The following is a 12,991-nucleotide window of genomic DNA, read 5'->3' on the forward strand; positions in this document are numbered from 1 at the left end:
TGGTGGCACAGTGGATAAAGCGTCGACCTGGAAATGCTGAGGTCGTCGGTTCGAAACCCTGGGCTTGCCTGGTCAAGGCACATATGGGAGTTGATGCTTAGCTCCTCCCCCTTCTCTCTCTCTGTCTCTCTCTCTTCTCTCTCCCTCTCTGTCTCTCTCTCCTCTCTAAAAAAATGAATAAAAAAAAAAAAAGTACATAAGGTAAAAAGTTGTAGTCATCATGTAATATTACCCTCATTCCTAGTTTTCTAAGCAAGTCTTACTTTGCCCTTGTAATGTCTGTTTTTAGAGAACTTTTTATAGAGAACTTCTTTTATCAAAGTTCCTGAACAAACATAATCTCCAAATTATAAATAAAAAATCAGTAAACTGCAATTTTTTAAGCATAAGTGATGCTTACAGAGAAAAAAACAGAAATCCCCATTTCATTACATTACTTACTTACATGTGTTAAATACATGTGTTCATGTATTCTAATTCCCCCCCCCTGAAGTTAGAAGCAGAAGGCAGTTAGACAGACTCCCTCATGCACCCCGACTGGGATCCACCCTGCATGCCCACTAGGGGGCGATGCTCTGCCCATCTGGGGTGTTGCTCCATTGCGGCCGGAGCCATTCTAGTGTCTGATGCGGAGGCCATAGAGCTGTCCTCAGCGCCTGGGCCAACTTTGCTCCAATGGAGCCTTGGCTGCAAGAGGGGAGAGATAGAAATAGAGAGAGAAAGAGAAAGAGAAAAAAAAAAGGAGGAGGGGGAAGAATGGAGAAACAGATGGGCACTTCTCCTGTGTGCCCTGGCTAGGAATCAAACCTGGACTTCCATACGCTGGGCCGATGCTCTACCACTGAGCCAACCAGCCAGGGCCTATTTTAATTTTTAATTCAGTTACTTAAACCTATTAATAGTTGCTGTTACTATAAGTTGTGATTTTAAAGTTTTCTTTCCCATGACCACTCATTTATTAGTAAAAAAAAAAAATTAGAGAACTCCCAAGAAAATAAAAAGAAAGTAGAATTTGGAAAAGCCAAGAGAATGAAAAACAAACAAAAATACCTTAGAAACAAAGCAAAGAAATGTGCTTTAAAATATCTAGGAAATGTCTCTAGTCTCTAGTGTTTTGGGAAAAAAAATGGATATGTAATTTTTAAGGTGTCCCTACAATCCTTTATGCTCTCAAGAAATCTGAGGAAAAATGAAAGCTGAGTAAGTTAGTTATAGCAGTGTCAATGCATAGGGTTCTAAACCCTTACTGAGCTTCAATTACCTTAAGAAAATAATTATAAAATAAACTTCATCTAAACATATGCTTAAGGTCCTGGCTGGTTGGCTCCACAGTAGAGCGTTGGCCCGGCATATGGAAGTCCTGGGTTCAATTCCCGGCCAGGGCAGACAGGAGAAGCGCTCATCTGCTTCTCCACCCCTAAACCCTCCTCTTTCTCTCTGTCTCTCTTCCCCTTCCGCAGTCAAGGCCCAGGCACTGAGGATGGCTCCATGGCCTCTGCCTCAGGCACTAGAATGGCTCTGGTTGCAGCAGAGCAACGCCCCAGGTGGGCCGAGCATGCCAGGTGGATCCTAGTCGGGTGCATGCGGGAATCTGTCTGTCGGCCTCCCTGCTTCTCGCTTTGAAAAAATACAAAAAAAATAATTAAAAATAATAATTAAAAAAATGCTTAATTTTGGTTACAAATCAATGTTTAGTAATGTATTCATTTTCTATAAGTAATGACAGAACACAGTAAAAATACAGCAGTAATATTTTCAAAGGTATAATAAATTGGTTTTCTGGTATATGCATTTAAATTTTTTTTTTTTTTTTTCTGAAGCTGGAAACGGGGAGAAACAGTCAGACAGACTCCTGCATGCGCCTGACCGGGATTCACCCGGCACGCCCACCAGGGGTGATGCTCTGCCGTGACCAGAGCCAATCTAGCGCCTGGGGCAGAGGCCAAGGAGCCATCCCCAGCGCCCCGGCCATCTTTGCTCCAATGGAGCCTTGGCTGTGGGAGGGGAAGAGAGAGACAGAGAGGAAGGAGGGGGGCAGTAGAGAAGCAAATGGGCGCTTCTCCTATGTGCCCTGGCCGGAAATCGAACCCAGGTCCCCCGCACGCCAGGCCGAAGCACTACCGCTGAGCCAACCGGCCAGGGTAGCATTTAAAAAATTTTTAAACTATTTTTTCAAAGATTTTATTTATTGCCTGACCAGACGGTGGCGCAGTGGATAGAGTGTCAGACTGGAATGCAGAGGAGCCAGGTTCTAGACCCCAAGGTCGCCAGCTTGAGTGTGGGCTCATCTGGTTTAAGCAAGGCTCACAAGCTTGAGCCCAAGGTTGCTGGCTTGAGGAAGGGGTCACTTGGTCTGCTGTAGCCCCCACCCCAACCCCCCCATTAAGGCACATATGAGAAATCAATCAATGAACAACTAAGGAACCGCAACAAAGAATTGATGATTCTCATCTCTCTCCCTTCCTGCCTGTCTGTCCCTATCTGTCCCTCTTCTGACTCTGTCTCTGCCACACACAAAAAAAAGATTTTATTTATTTATTTTAGAGAGGGGGAAGAAAAAGAGACAGAGAAGGGGAGGAGTAGCAGGAGAATCAACTCCCATATGTGCCCTAAACAGACAAGCCTGGGGTTTCGAACTAGCAACCTCAGTATTCCAGGTTGATGCTTTATCCACTGCACCCCACAGGTCAGTCCTAAAATTTTTATCTCTTTTCTGATATAAGTAATATATGCTTATCATAAAAAATCATATTACAAAAATACATAACTTACCAAAGAAAAGGCCCCTACAATCCCATTTTGGTATGTGTACAGATTTCATAGTATTTATCTACCTAAAGAATGTTTCATAATTTTTTATTGTTTGAATGTATATTTTTTTCTAAAAACTGTTATTTCAGCTTTATTAAAAGCTGAATTGAGGCCCTGGCCGGTTGGCTCAGCGGTAGAGCGTCGGCCTAGCGTGTGGAGGACCCGGGTTCGATTCCCGGCCAGGGCACACAGGAGAAGCGCCCATTTGCTTCTCCACCCCTCCGCCGCGCTTTCCTCTCTGTCTCTCTCTTCCCCTCCCGCAGCCAAGGCTCCATTGGAGCAAAGATGGCCCGGGCGCTGGGGATGGCTCTGTGGCCTCTGCCCCAGGCGCTAGAGTGGCTCTGGTCGCAACATGGCGACGCCCAGGATGGGCAGAGCATCGCCCCTGGTGGGCGTGCCGGGTGGATCCCGGTCGGGCGCATGCGGGAGTCTGTCTGACTGTCTCTCCCTGTTTCCAGCTTCAGAAAAATGAAAAAAAAAAAAAAAAGCTGAATTGATAATAATTTTTAAAACAAAATAAGCTAACTATACATACTGATTTACAACTTTTCTTTTTCATTTAAAAGCGTAAAAATCTTTTTTTTTTCATTTTAGAAAAGGGGGGGGGAGAGAGGAGAGAGAGAAGGGGGGAGGAGCAGGAAGCATCAACTCCCATATGTGCCTTGACCAGGCAAGCCCAGGGTTTCGAACCGGCGACCTCAGCATTTCTAGGTGGACGCTTTATCCACTGTGCCACAACAGGTCAGGCCGTAAATATCTATCTAGTCATCAAATAAAGATCTACTTCATTCTTTAACAGCTGCATAGTATTCCATTATATGGTTAGACTATCATTTAACTAATACTAATACAAGTATATTTATAGTTTTCAAAGAATATCCTTTTACATGTATTATACATTTATAAGTATATTTAAAAAATTCTTTCCATTAATTTTGAGAGAGGGAGAGAGAAGCACCAACTCATTTAACTTAGTTGTTCCATTTAGTGTGTACTCACTGACTGCTTCTCCTACATGCCCTGACCAAGGGTTGAACCCACAACCTCTGGTGCACCAGGTCGACGCTTTATCCCCTGAGCAACCCAGCCAGGGCATAAGTATTTTTATGAAATACATTTCTAGGTTGGGTTAAAGCACAGATTGTTGCTTAATTTTAAGAGATAATATCAAATTTCCCTTCAAAAATACTGAGGTGTACACCTGCAATAAGATGTTTTAGAGGATAAAACTTTTTTTTTTTCTGAAGCTGGAAACGGGGAGACAGTCAGACAGACTCCCGCATGCGCCCGACCAGGATCTAACCAGCACGCCCACCAGGGGGCGATGCTCTGCCCATCCGGGGCGCCGCTCTGTTGCGACTAGAGCCACTCTAGCGCCTGAGGCAGAGGCCACAGAGCCACCCCCAGCACCCAGGTCAACTTTGCTCCAATGGAGCCTTGGCTGTGGGAGGGGAAGAGAGAGACAGAGAGGAAGGAGAGGGGGAAGGGTAGAGAAGCAGATGGGCGCCTTTCCTGTGTGCCCTGGCCGGGAATCAAACCTGGGACTTCCACATGCCAGGCCGACGCTCTACCACTGAGCCAACCGGCCAGGGCCTAGAGGATAAAACTTTTAAGCTGAAATGACTCAGTAGCCCCAGAGATAAATCTAAAAAATAAGAACATCCCCGAGAGCAGGCTGAGTTACCTGGAGGTGCGCCTCAGGCACTACCACTGGGCCGCATTTCGTGTGCTCTGCACATTCCCCAGTACAGTATCTATGGGGATCGTTTTCCTTCCGTAGGTATTGGTTTGTTGCACATTGTCTTCAGTTCATTGTAACATCAAAGTGTAATTACACACACAAAAGGAAAGAATATTCACAGCAGTCAAAGGCATTGTAAAAAACTAGTAACTGCTATATTAGTTCATTAACAATTACTATTTTAGTTAGAAAAGTGGACTAAGAACAAATTTTGGTTTCCTGGGAATCCTCCTGATCTGGGTTTCCAAATACCCAAATACTTCATAAAGCCAATACTGTGGACAAATGAAAGTGGGAGGAAGGAGGTGTAGCAAGCAGGGGACAACTATACCCTAGACCAGGGGTCCCCAAACTACGGCCCACAGGCCGCATGCGGCCCCCTGAGGCCATTTATCCGGCCCCCACCGCCGCACACCCGGAAGGGGCACCTCTTTCATTGGTGGTCAGTGAGAGGAGCATAGTTCCCATTGAAATACTGGTCAGTTTGTTGATTTAAATTTACTTGTTCTCTATTTTAAATATTGTATTTGTTCCCATTTTGTTTTTTTACTTTAAAATAAGATATGTGTAGAGTGCATAGCGATTTGTTCATAGTTTTTTTATTTTATTTTATTTATTCATTTTAGAGAGGAGAGAGGGGGAGAGAGAGAGAGAGAGAGACGGGGGAGGAGCTGGAAGCATCAACTCCCATATGTGCCTTGACCAGGCAAGCCCAGGGTTTCGAACCGGCGACCTCAGCATTTCCAGGTCGACGCTTTATCCACTGCGCCACCACAGGTCAGGCTGTTCATAGTTTTTTATAGTCCGGCCCTCCCATGGTCTGAGGGACAGTGAACTGGCCCCCTGTGTAAAAAGTTTGGGGACCCCTGCCCTAGACCGTGGTCGGCAAACTCATTAGTCAACAGAGCCAAATATCAACAGTACAACGATTGAAATTTCTTTTGAGAGCCAAATTTTTTAAACTTAAACTATATAGGTAGGTACATTCCTTATTGAGGTAGCGCCCACACGTGGTATTTTGTGGAAGAGCCACACTCAAGGGGCCAAAGAGCCACACGTAGCTCACGAGCCGCAGTTTGCCAACCAGGACCTAGGAAAAGATCTAGTAGGTCACCATGTAATAGAAAACCAGGGAAAAACAAATGCTTTTTATTCTTCTAAAAGTCTTGCTTTTTGGTCTGTACAAAAAGCACAATAAAATATTCTAGTATAAATTTCATAATTTGCCGTACTGGTAGAATGGGCAGGGCAGAGTACTAAACGACAAGAAAATGACCCATTTAATGTGACATACATACCGGCTAAGTAAGATAGTGCCCGCAGGTCTACGAACCTGAAAAGTCTTCTCTAAATAAGAAATAGCTTGTGGAAAAAGTTTGTTCTGAATAAAAATTGAAAAAAGAAAACCAGTCAAAAATATAGTCCAAGTACAAATTACATTTAAAACAAGTAAGCATAGTATTTTAATGACTGAGGGTAAAAAGAGAAAAGCCTTACAATTCTGGAATACAGATACTAGTCAGTCAAAGATTGTATTGCAAGGAGTAGGAGAAAGAGTAAAGTAAGTCTAGGATCAAAGTAATTTCCTCATTTTCTAGTAGGAAAAGCCAGATTATTTAAAAAGAAAAAAATACCTTAGAAACAAAGAATGTGCTTTAAAATGTCTAGGAAATGTCTCTAATGCCTTGGGAAAAGAGATGGATATGTAACTAGCAAATTGTTTTAAATGTGTCCCTATAATCCGTTATACTCTCAAGAAATTTGAGAAGAGAAATGAAGGTTGAGTAAGTTAGTTGTAGTAATGCCAATATGTAGGGTTTTAAAGCCTTTACTGAGCTTCAAATACATTACAAAAAAATTTACAAGGTGTCGTATAAATTAGCCAATTAAGGAAAGAACACTAGATGGAAACTTCCTTCCCTACCTCCATTTAAATAGAATATTAGAAAACATAAATCTCAACTATCAATCTAAATTACTTCACATTTGAGATGAGTTAGTTGCTTCCAAAATTAAGATAGTTTATGGTAAGAAAATCTTATGTTTAAAAAAAAATCTTATGTTGGTGAAGAGATTAAGCAAAAAATAAGTAAAACTCACAGATACAGACAATAGTATGGTGATTACCAGAGGGAAAGGGGGTGGGGAGAGATAGAAGAGGGTATATGGGAAAGGAATCCTGACTTGGGGTGATGAATACACAATACAATATACAGATGATGTATTATAGAATTGTACACCTGAAATACATATAATTTTATTAACCAATGTCACCCCAATAAATTCAATAAAAAAGAAAATCTTATGTTTAGCAGAGATCTACTTTAACCTCACTGACTTCTGTGATACATAATGAATTGGCTTGGTGTGTGTGTGTGTGTGTGTGTGTGTGTGAGAGAGAGAGAGAGAGAGAGAGAGGGAGAGAGACTCTACAACAGTTAAAAAATTGCTGAGGGTAGCATTTCTATAAACAACACAGGCATATCATATTTTCAAGTCAATTAATCTTCAGGAGAAGAGCATTTTCAACACAATAGTGTTGTTCTCAATGTATTTCAAAAATCAATTTTATAACACTATCCTTAGTATGTTCTGTTCCTCCAGAACTTGAGAACCAGTAAAAAAATGAGAAGACTAATTCAATATCAAATTATAAAATGAGAAGACTAATTTAGTATCTAATACAGACAAAGTCTTGTGAATGCATCACAAAGACAGCTTGGGTCAAAATGATAAATATTTACCAATTTACTACCAATATCTTTCATTGTCATCCACAAAAGAGTCATGTATATATTTTTCTTTACTGAAGTAGAATTTACATACAGTAACATATACCCATTTTAAGAATAAAATTCAAGCCATGAGTATTTTTACCTACCTTAACAAGGTATTTTTTTTCAGGGAGCAACCTGAAAGTGACAACATGGAACATTAGAATTACCATGCTGGGGCAGAGCACTGTCTCATTTGTTCAGAACACATCTGGCAGCAGCCCCAAGGAAGCATGCAGTATCAAACCCCCAAAATTTCAATTTATCACAATGAGCATTTGAGAGTTTACTCTTTGCCAAAGCACAACACTGGGCATGATCATACGCTACCTCAATCCATTTGAAAAATTAAAGATAGAGAAGGACATCAACTACTCTTAATAAAACTTCATAAACTACTGCGTATTCATAATTTATCTATTTCTGGATCCCTCTTACACTAAATAAGAAATTTAGACTATATTATCTTTCTGGTTAATAATTTTGTAAATGTTCTCATTATTGTATATATAAGCACATCCTCTTAGTTTTCTTCCAAGTAGATACTGAGGAAGTGCCTTCTAGGTCTATTATTGACCACCTTCAAGTAGATCCACATTTGTTCTGTACAAAATTTTATTTTAAGTGAGAGAGACAGACAGAGGGACAGAGAAAAGGAGGCTATAGCTGAGCCAGACTCCTTGCTCAAGCCAGCGACTGTGGACTTCAAGCCAGTGACCTTTGGGCTCAAGCCAGCGACCATAGGGTCATGTCTATGATCTCACACTCAAGCTGGCAACCCCATGCTCATGCTGGTGAGCCCACGCTCAAGCCAGCGAACTTAGGGTTTCAAATCTGGGTCCTTTGCATCCTAGGCTGACACTCTATTCACTACGCCAGTGGCTAGTCAGGCCAATTTTTTAATTAGTATAGATTTTTTTAAATGTTTATTTTATTGATTTTAGAGAGAGAGGAAGAGAGAAAAGTGAGAGAGAGGAAGAGAGAAAGAAAGGAAGGGAAAAAGAGAAACAGAAACACTAATCTGTTACTGCACGCTCTCTGCTCGGATCAAACCAGCAACCACTGTGCTTCAGAGTGATGCCCGAAACCAACCGAGCCATCCAGCCAGGCACGAAGTATAGACTTTAATCATACCACTTGATTATTACCTTCCAAACTAAAGAGCATTTTAGCTTAATTTCATCCTGAAGGTGCACTGGCACCTTGTTCAATTTATGGAACTTCAGATAACACATAAAAATATCTTTTAACAGTTTTATTCTTAATTAAAACAAGGACAAAATAATGATGTACTTACTCTTCAATACTTTTATCATAGACAGTCTTGATTCTTAAATGTTCATCAACATTTCTCTTTACAACATGATTTGCCTTAAGATGGACCTTATTTATGACCTGAAAAAGGAGTAGATTTAAAAATTTTTTAAAAAGATGTATAGGTTAGCCAATTGAGGTCCAAACATAAAATTAATAAATTTACTTGGAATGATGAACACACAATGCAATATACAGATGATGTATTGTAGAACTGTGCAACTGAAACCTGTAGAATTTCATTCACCAATGTCATCCCAATAAATTCAATAAAAATTAATTAATAAATTAAATTTCAAGTGTAATACCCAGAAAAAAAGATAAAGAATAAATAAATGGAGAGCCAGTTCATATTCATGAGTAGAAAGACTCAATATTGTCAAGATGTTAATTCTTCCAATTTAATGTATAGATTCAATGTAATCCCAATCAAATCCCAGCAAGTTATATTGTGGATATAAACCAACTGATCCTAAAAATATAGAGTGGCAAAAGACCCAGAATAGCCAACACAATTGTGAAGAACAAAGTTAGAAGACTGACACCACCTGACTTCAAGACTTACTATAAAGCTACAGTAACCAAGACAAAGTGGTACTGACAAAAGAATAAACATACAGATCAGTAGAACAGAATAGGAAAGGCAAAAATAGAACCACATTAATATTGTCAACTGATCTTTGAGAAAGTTAAAAAGGCAATACAATGGAGCAGATAGTCATTTCAACAAATGGTGCTAGAACAACTAGATATCCACATTAAAAAAATGAATCTCGACACACACCAAACATCATTCATAAAAATTAACTTAAAATTGCCAGAACAGGCAGTGGCGCAGTGGATAGAGAGTTGGACTGGGATGCGGAAAACCCAGGTTCGAGACCCTGAGGTCACCAGCTTGAGCGTGGGCTCATCTGGTTTGAGCAAAAGCTCACCAGCTTGAGCCCAAGGTCGCTTGCTCGAGCAAGGGGTTACTCGGTCTGCTGAAGGCCCGCGGTTAAGGCATATATGAGAAAGCAATCAATGAACAACTAAGGTGTCGCAATGCCCAATGAAAAACTAATGATTGATGCTTCTCATCTCTATGTTCCTGTCTGTCCCTGTCTATCCCTCTCTCTGACTCTGACTCTTTCTCTCTGTCTCTGTAAAAAAAAAAAAAAAAAATTAACTTAAAAAGATACAATAGGAGTGAACCTAGATGACCTTGGGTATGGCAATGACTTTTTAGATATATTACTAAGGGGATGATCCATGAATGAAATAACTGATAAACTCAACTTTTTAAAATTTAAAAATTCTGCTAAGTGAAAGATAAAATTAAGAGAATAACATAAGCCACAGACTGGGAGAAAATATTTGCAAAAGACACATCTGATAAAAGACCATTATCCAGAACATACAAATAACTCTTAAAACTCAAGGATTAAGAAAACAAAAAGGCCCTGGCCGGTTGGCTCAGCAGTAGAGCATCGGCCTGACATGTGGAAGTCCCAGGTTTGATTCCCAGCCAGGGCACACAGGAGAAGCGCCCATCTGTTTCTCCAACCTTCCTCCTCTCCTTCCTCTCTGTCTCTCTCTTCCCCTCCCACAGCCAAGGTTCTACTGGAGCAAAGTTGGCCTGGGAGCTGAGGATGGCTCCATGGCCTCCGCTCAGGCGCTAGAATGGCTCCGGTTGTGGCACAGCAACACCGATGGGCAGAGCATCACCCCCTCATGGGCATGCCAGGTGGATCCTGGTTGGGCGCATGCATGAGTCTGACTGCCTCCCCGCTTCTAACTTCAGAAAAATACAAAGAAGAAAAAAAGAGAAAGAAAACAAACCAATTAAAAATGGCCAAAAACCTCAATAGACACCTCACCAATGAAACTATACAGATGGCAAATAAGCACATGGAAAGATGCTCCACATTATATGTCATAAAAGAAATACAAATTAAAACAATGAAATATCACTACACACCTATTAAAATGGTCAAGATCTGGAACACAGACAACACCAAATGCTGAGGAGGATGAGGAGCAAAAAGAACTCTTATTCACTGCTGCTGAGATGCAAAATGAGACAGGCACTTTGGAACACTGTGGCAGTTTCTTTTTTTGTTTGTTTGTTTTTTTTTTGTTTTGTTTTCTTTTTCTTTTCTGAAGCTGGAAACGGGGAGAGACAGTCAGACAGACTCCTGCATGCGCCCAACCGGGATCCACCCGGCACGCCCACCAGGGGCGTCGCTCTGCCGCGACCAGAGCCACTCTAGCGCCTGGGGCAGAGGCCAAGGAGCCATCCCCAGCGCCCGGGCCATCTTTGCTCCAATGGAGCCTTGGCTGCGGGAGGGGAAGAGAGAGATAGAGAGGAAGGAGGGGGGGGGGTGGAGAAGCAAATGGGCGCTTCTCCTATGTGCCCTGGCCGGGAATCGAACCCGGGTCCCCCACACGCCAGGCCGACGCTCTACCGCTGAGCCAACCGGCCAGGGCCACTGTGGCAGTTTCTTAAAAAACTAAACAAATTGCCTGACCAGGCGGTGGCTCAGTGGATAGAGCGTCAGACTGGGATGCGGAGGACCCAGGTTCGAGACCCCAAGGTTGCCAGCTTGAGCGTGGGCTTATTTGGTTTGAGCAAAGCTCACCAGCTTGGACCCAAGGTCACTGGCTCGAGCAAGGGGTTACTCGGTCTGCTGAAGGCCCACGGTCAAGGCACATATGAGAAAGCAATCAATGAACAACTAAGGTGTCACAATGAAAAACTGATGATTGATGCTTCTCATCTCTCTCTGTTCCTGTCTGTCTGTCCCTATCTATCCCTCTCTCTGACTCACTCTCTGTGTCTGTAAAAAAAAACCCACAAAAAAACCTAAACAAATGTTTACCGTAACCAAGCAGTAAACATTTGTGTTCTTTGGTTTTAACTCAAATGGGTTCAAAACATGTCCATACAAAAACCCATGCATGGATGTTTACAGCAGCTTTACTCATACTGACAAAACTTGGAAGCAACCAAATTGCCCAGTATGTGAATGGATAATTAAACCGTGTTACATCCAAACAGTAAAATATTTAAAGCAAAAATGATGAGTTATCAAGCCATTAAAAGATATGGAGGCCTGGCCTGTGGTGGCACAGTGGATAAACCTTCAGCCTGGAATGCCAAGGTTGCCGGTTCAAAACCCCAGGCTTCCCTGGTCAAGGCACATACCGCAAGCAAGCAATGAACAACTAACCTGAAACAACTATGAGCTGTTACTTCCCATTCCATGCTCCCCTTTCTCTCCTGTCTCTGTAAAATCAATAAAGTATTTAAAAAAAAAAAAAAAGACATGGAGGAACCTCATATGCATATTACTAGGTGAAAGAAGCCAATCTGAAAAGACTACACCCCTAACAAGGCGGTGGCGCAGTGGATGGAGCATCGGACTGGGATGCAGAGGACCCAGGTTCAAAACCCTGAGCTCGCCAGTTTGAGCACAAGCTCATCTGGTTTGAGCAAGGCTCACCAGCTTGTGCCCAAGCTTGCTGGCGTGAGCAAGGGGTTACTTGGTCTGGTGTAGTTCCCCCAGTCAAGTCACATATGAGAAAGCAATCAATGAACAACTAAGGTAACACAACTAAGAATTGATGTTTCTCATCTCTCTCTCTTCCTGTCTGTCTGTCCCTATCTGTCTCTCTGTTACAAAAAAAAAAAAAGAAAAAGAAAAAGGACTACACACTGTTTGAGTCCAATTATACAACATTCTAGAAAAAGCAAAACTATGGACACAGTAAAAAGATCTGTGTTTGCCTGACCAGTGGTGGCGCAGGGGATAGAGCATCTACCCGGAATGCTGAGGTCACAGGTTCAAAACCCAGAAGTCACTGGCTTGAGTGTGGACTCATCCAGTTTGAGCGTGGGACCACAGACATGACCCCATTGTCACTGGTTTGAGCCCAAGGTCACTGGCTGGAAGCCTCAGGTCGCTGGCTTAAGCCCAAGGTCATTGGCTTGAGCAAGGGGTTACTGGCCTAGCTGGAGCCCACCCTGGTCAGGGCACATAAGAGAAATCAATCAATGAACAACTAAGGTGCCGCAACTACAAGTTGATGCTTCTCATCTCTGTTCCTGTCTCTCTCTCTCTCTCTCAAAAATAAGTAAATAAAATTCTAAGTTTATTTCACATGTATATTTTTGTCTCCTTGCCATTTCCATCTGTCCAACCAACACTACTACTATATCCTATCATAACATTCCATAAATACTTAAAAACCAAGCAAAGGGTGAAGTTTTATCTTTAAAAACTAAGCAGGGCTCTGGCTGGATAGCTCAGTTGGTTAAAGCATCATCCTGAAGCACAGAGGTTGCTGGGTCAGTCCCTGGTCAGGGCAC

General features: G+C 42.1%; 1 protein-coding gene across 2 annotated transcripts in view; it reads right to left on the bottom strand.

The window, feature by feature from the left end:
• Positions 1-12,991, bottom strand: part of LMLN (leishmanolysin like peptidase) — a 93,535-nt gene that overhangs the window by 68,625 nt on the left and 11,919 nt on the right. For both annotated transcript variants that reach the window (XM_066240691.1, XM_066240690.1), the window contains exons 2-5: positions 8,624-8,721; positions 7,434-7,464; positions 5,851-5,933; positions 4,496-4,613 (exon numbers count right to left, since the gene is read on the bottom strand). In XM_066240691.1, the coding sequence (XP_066096788.1) occupies positions 4,496-4,613; positions 5,851-5,933; positions 7,434-7,464; positions 8,624-8,721 (330 nt within the window). The remainder of the gene's footprint in view (positions 1-4,495; positions 4,614-5,850; positions 5,934-7,433; positions 7,465-8,623; positions 8,722-12,991) is intronic.

Source organism: Saccopteryx bilineata, chromosome 8 (genome assembly GCF_036850765.1).
Source record: "Saccopteryx bilineata isolate mSacBil1 chromosome 8, mSacBil1_pri_phased_curated, whole genome shotgun sequence".
Classification (NCBI taxonomy): domain Eukaryota; kingdom Metazoa; phylum Chordata; class Mammalia; order Chiroptera; family Emballonuridae; genus Saccopteryx; species Saccopteryx bilineata.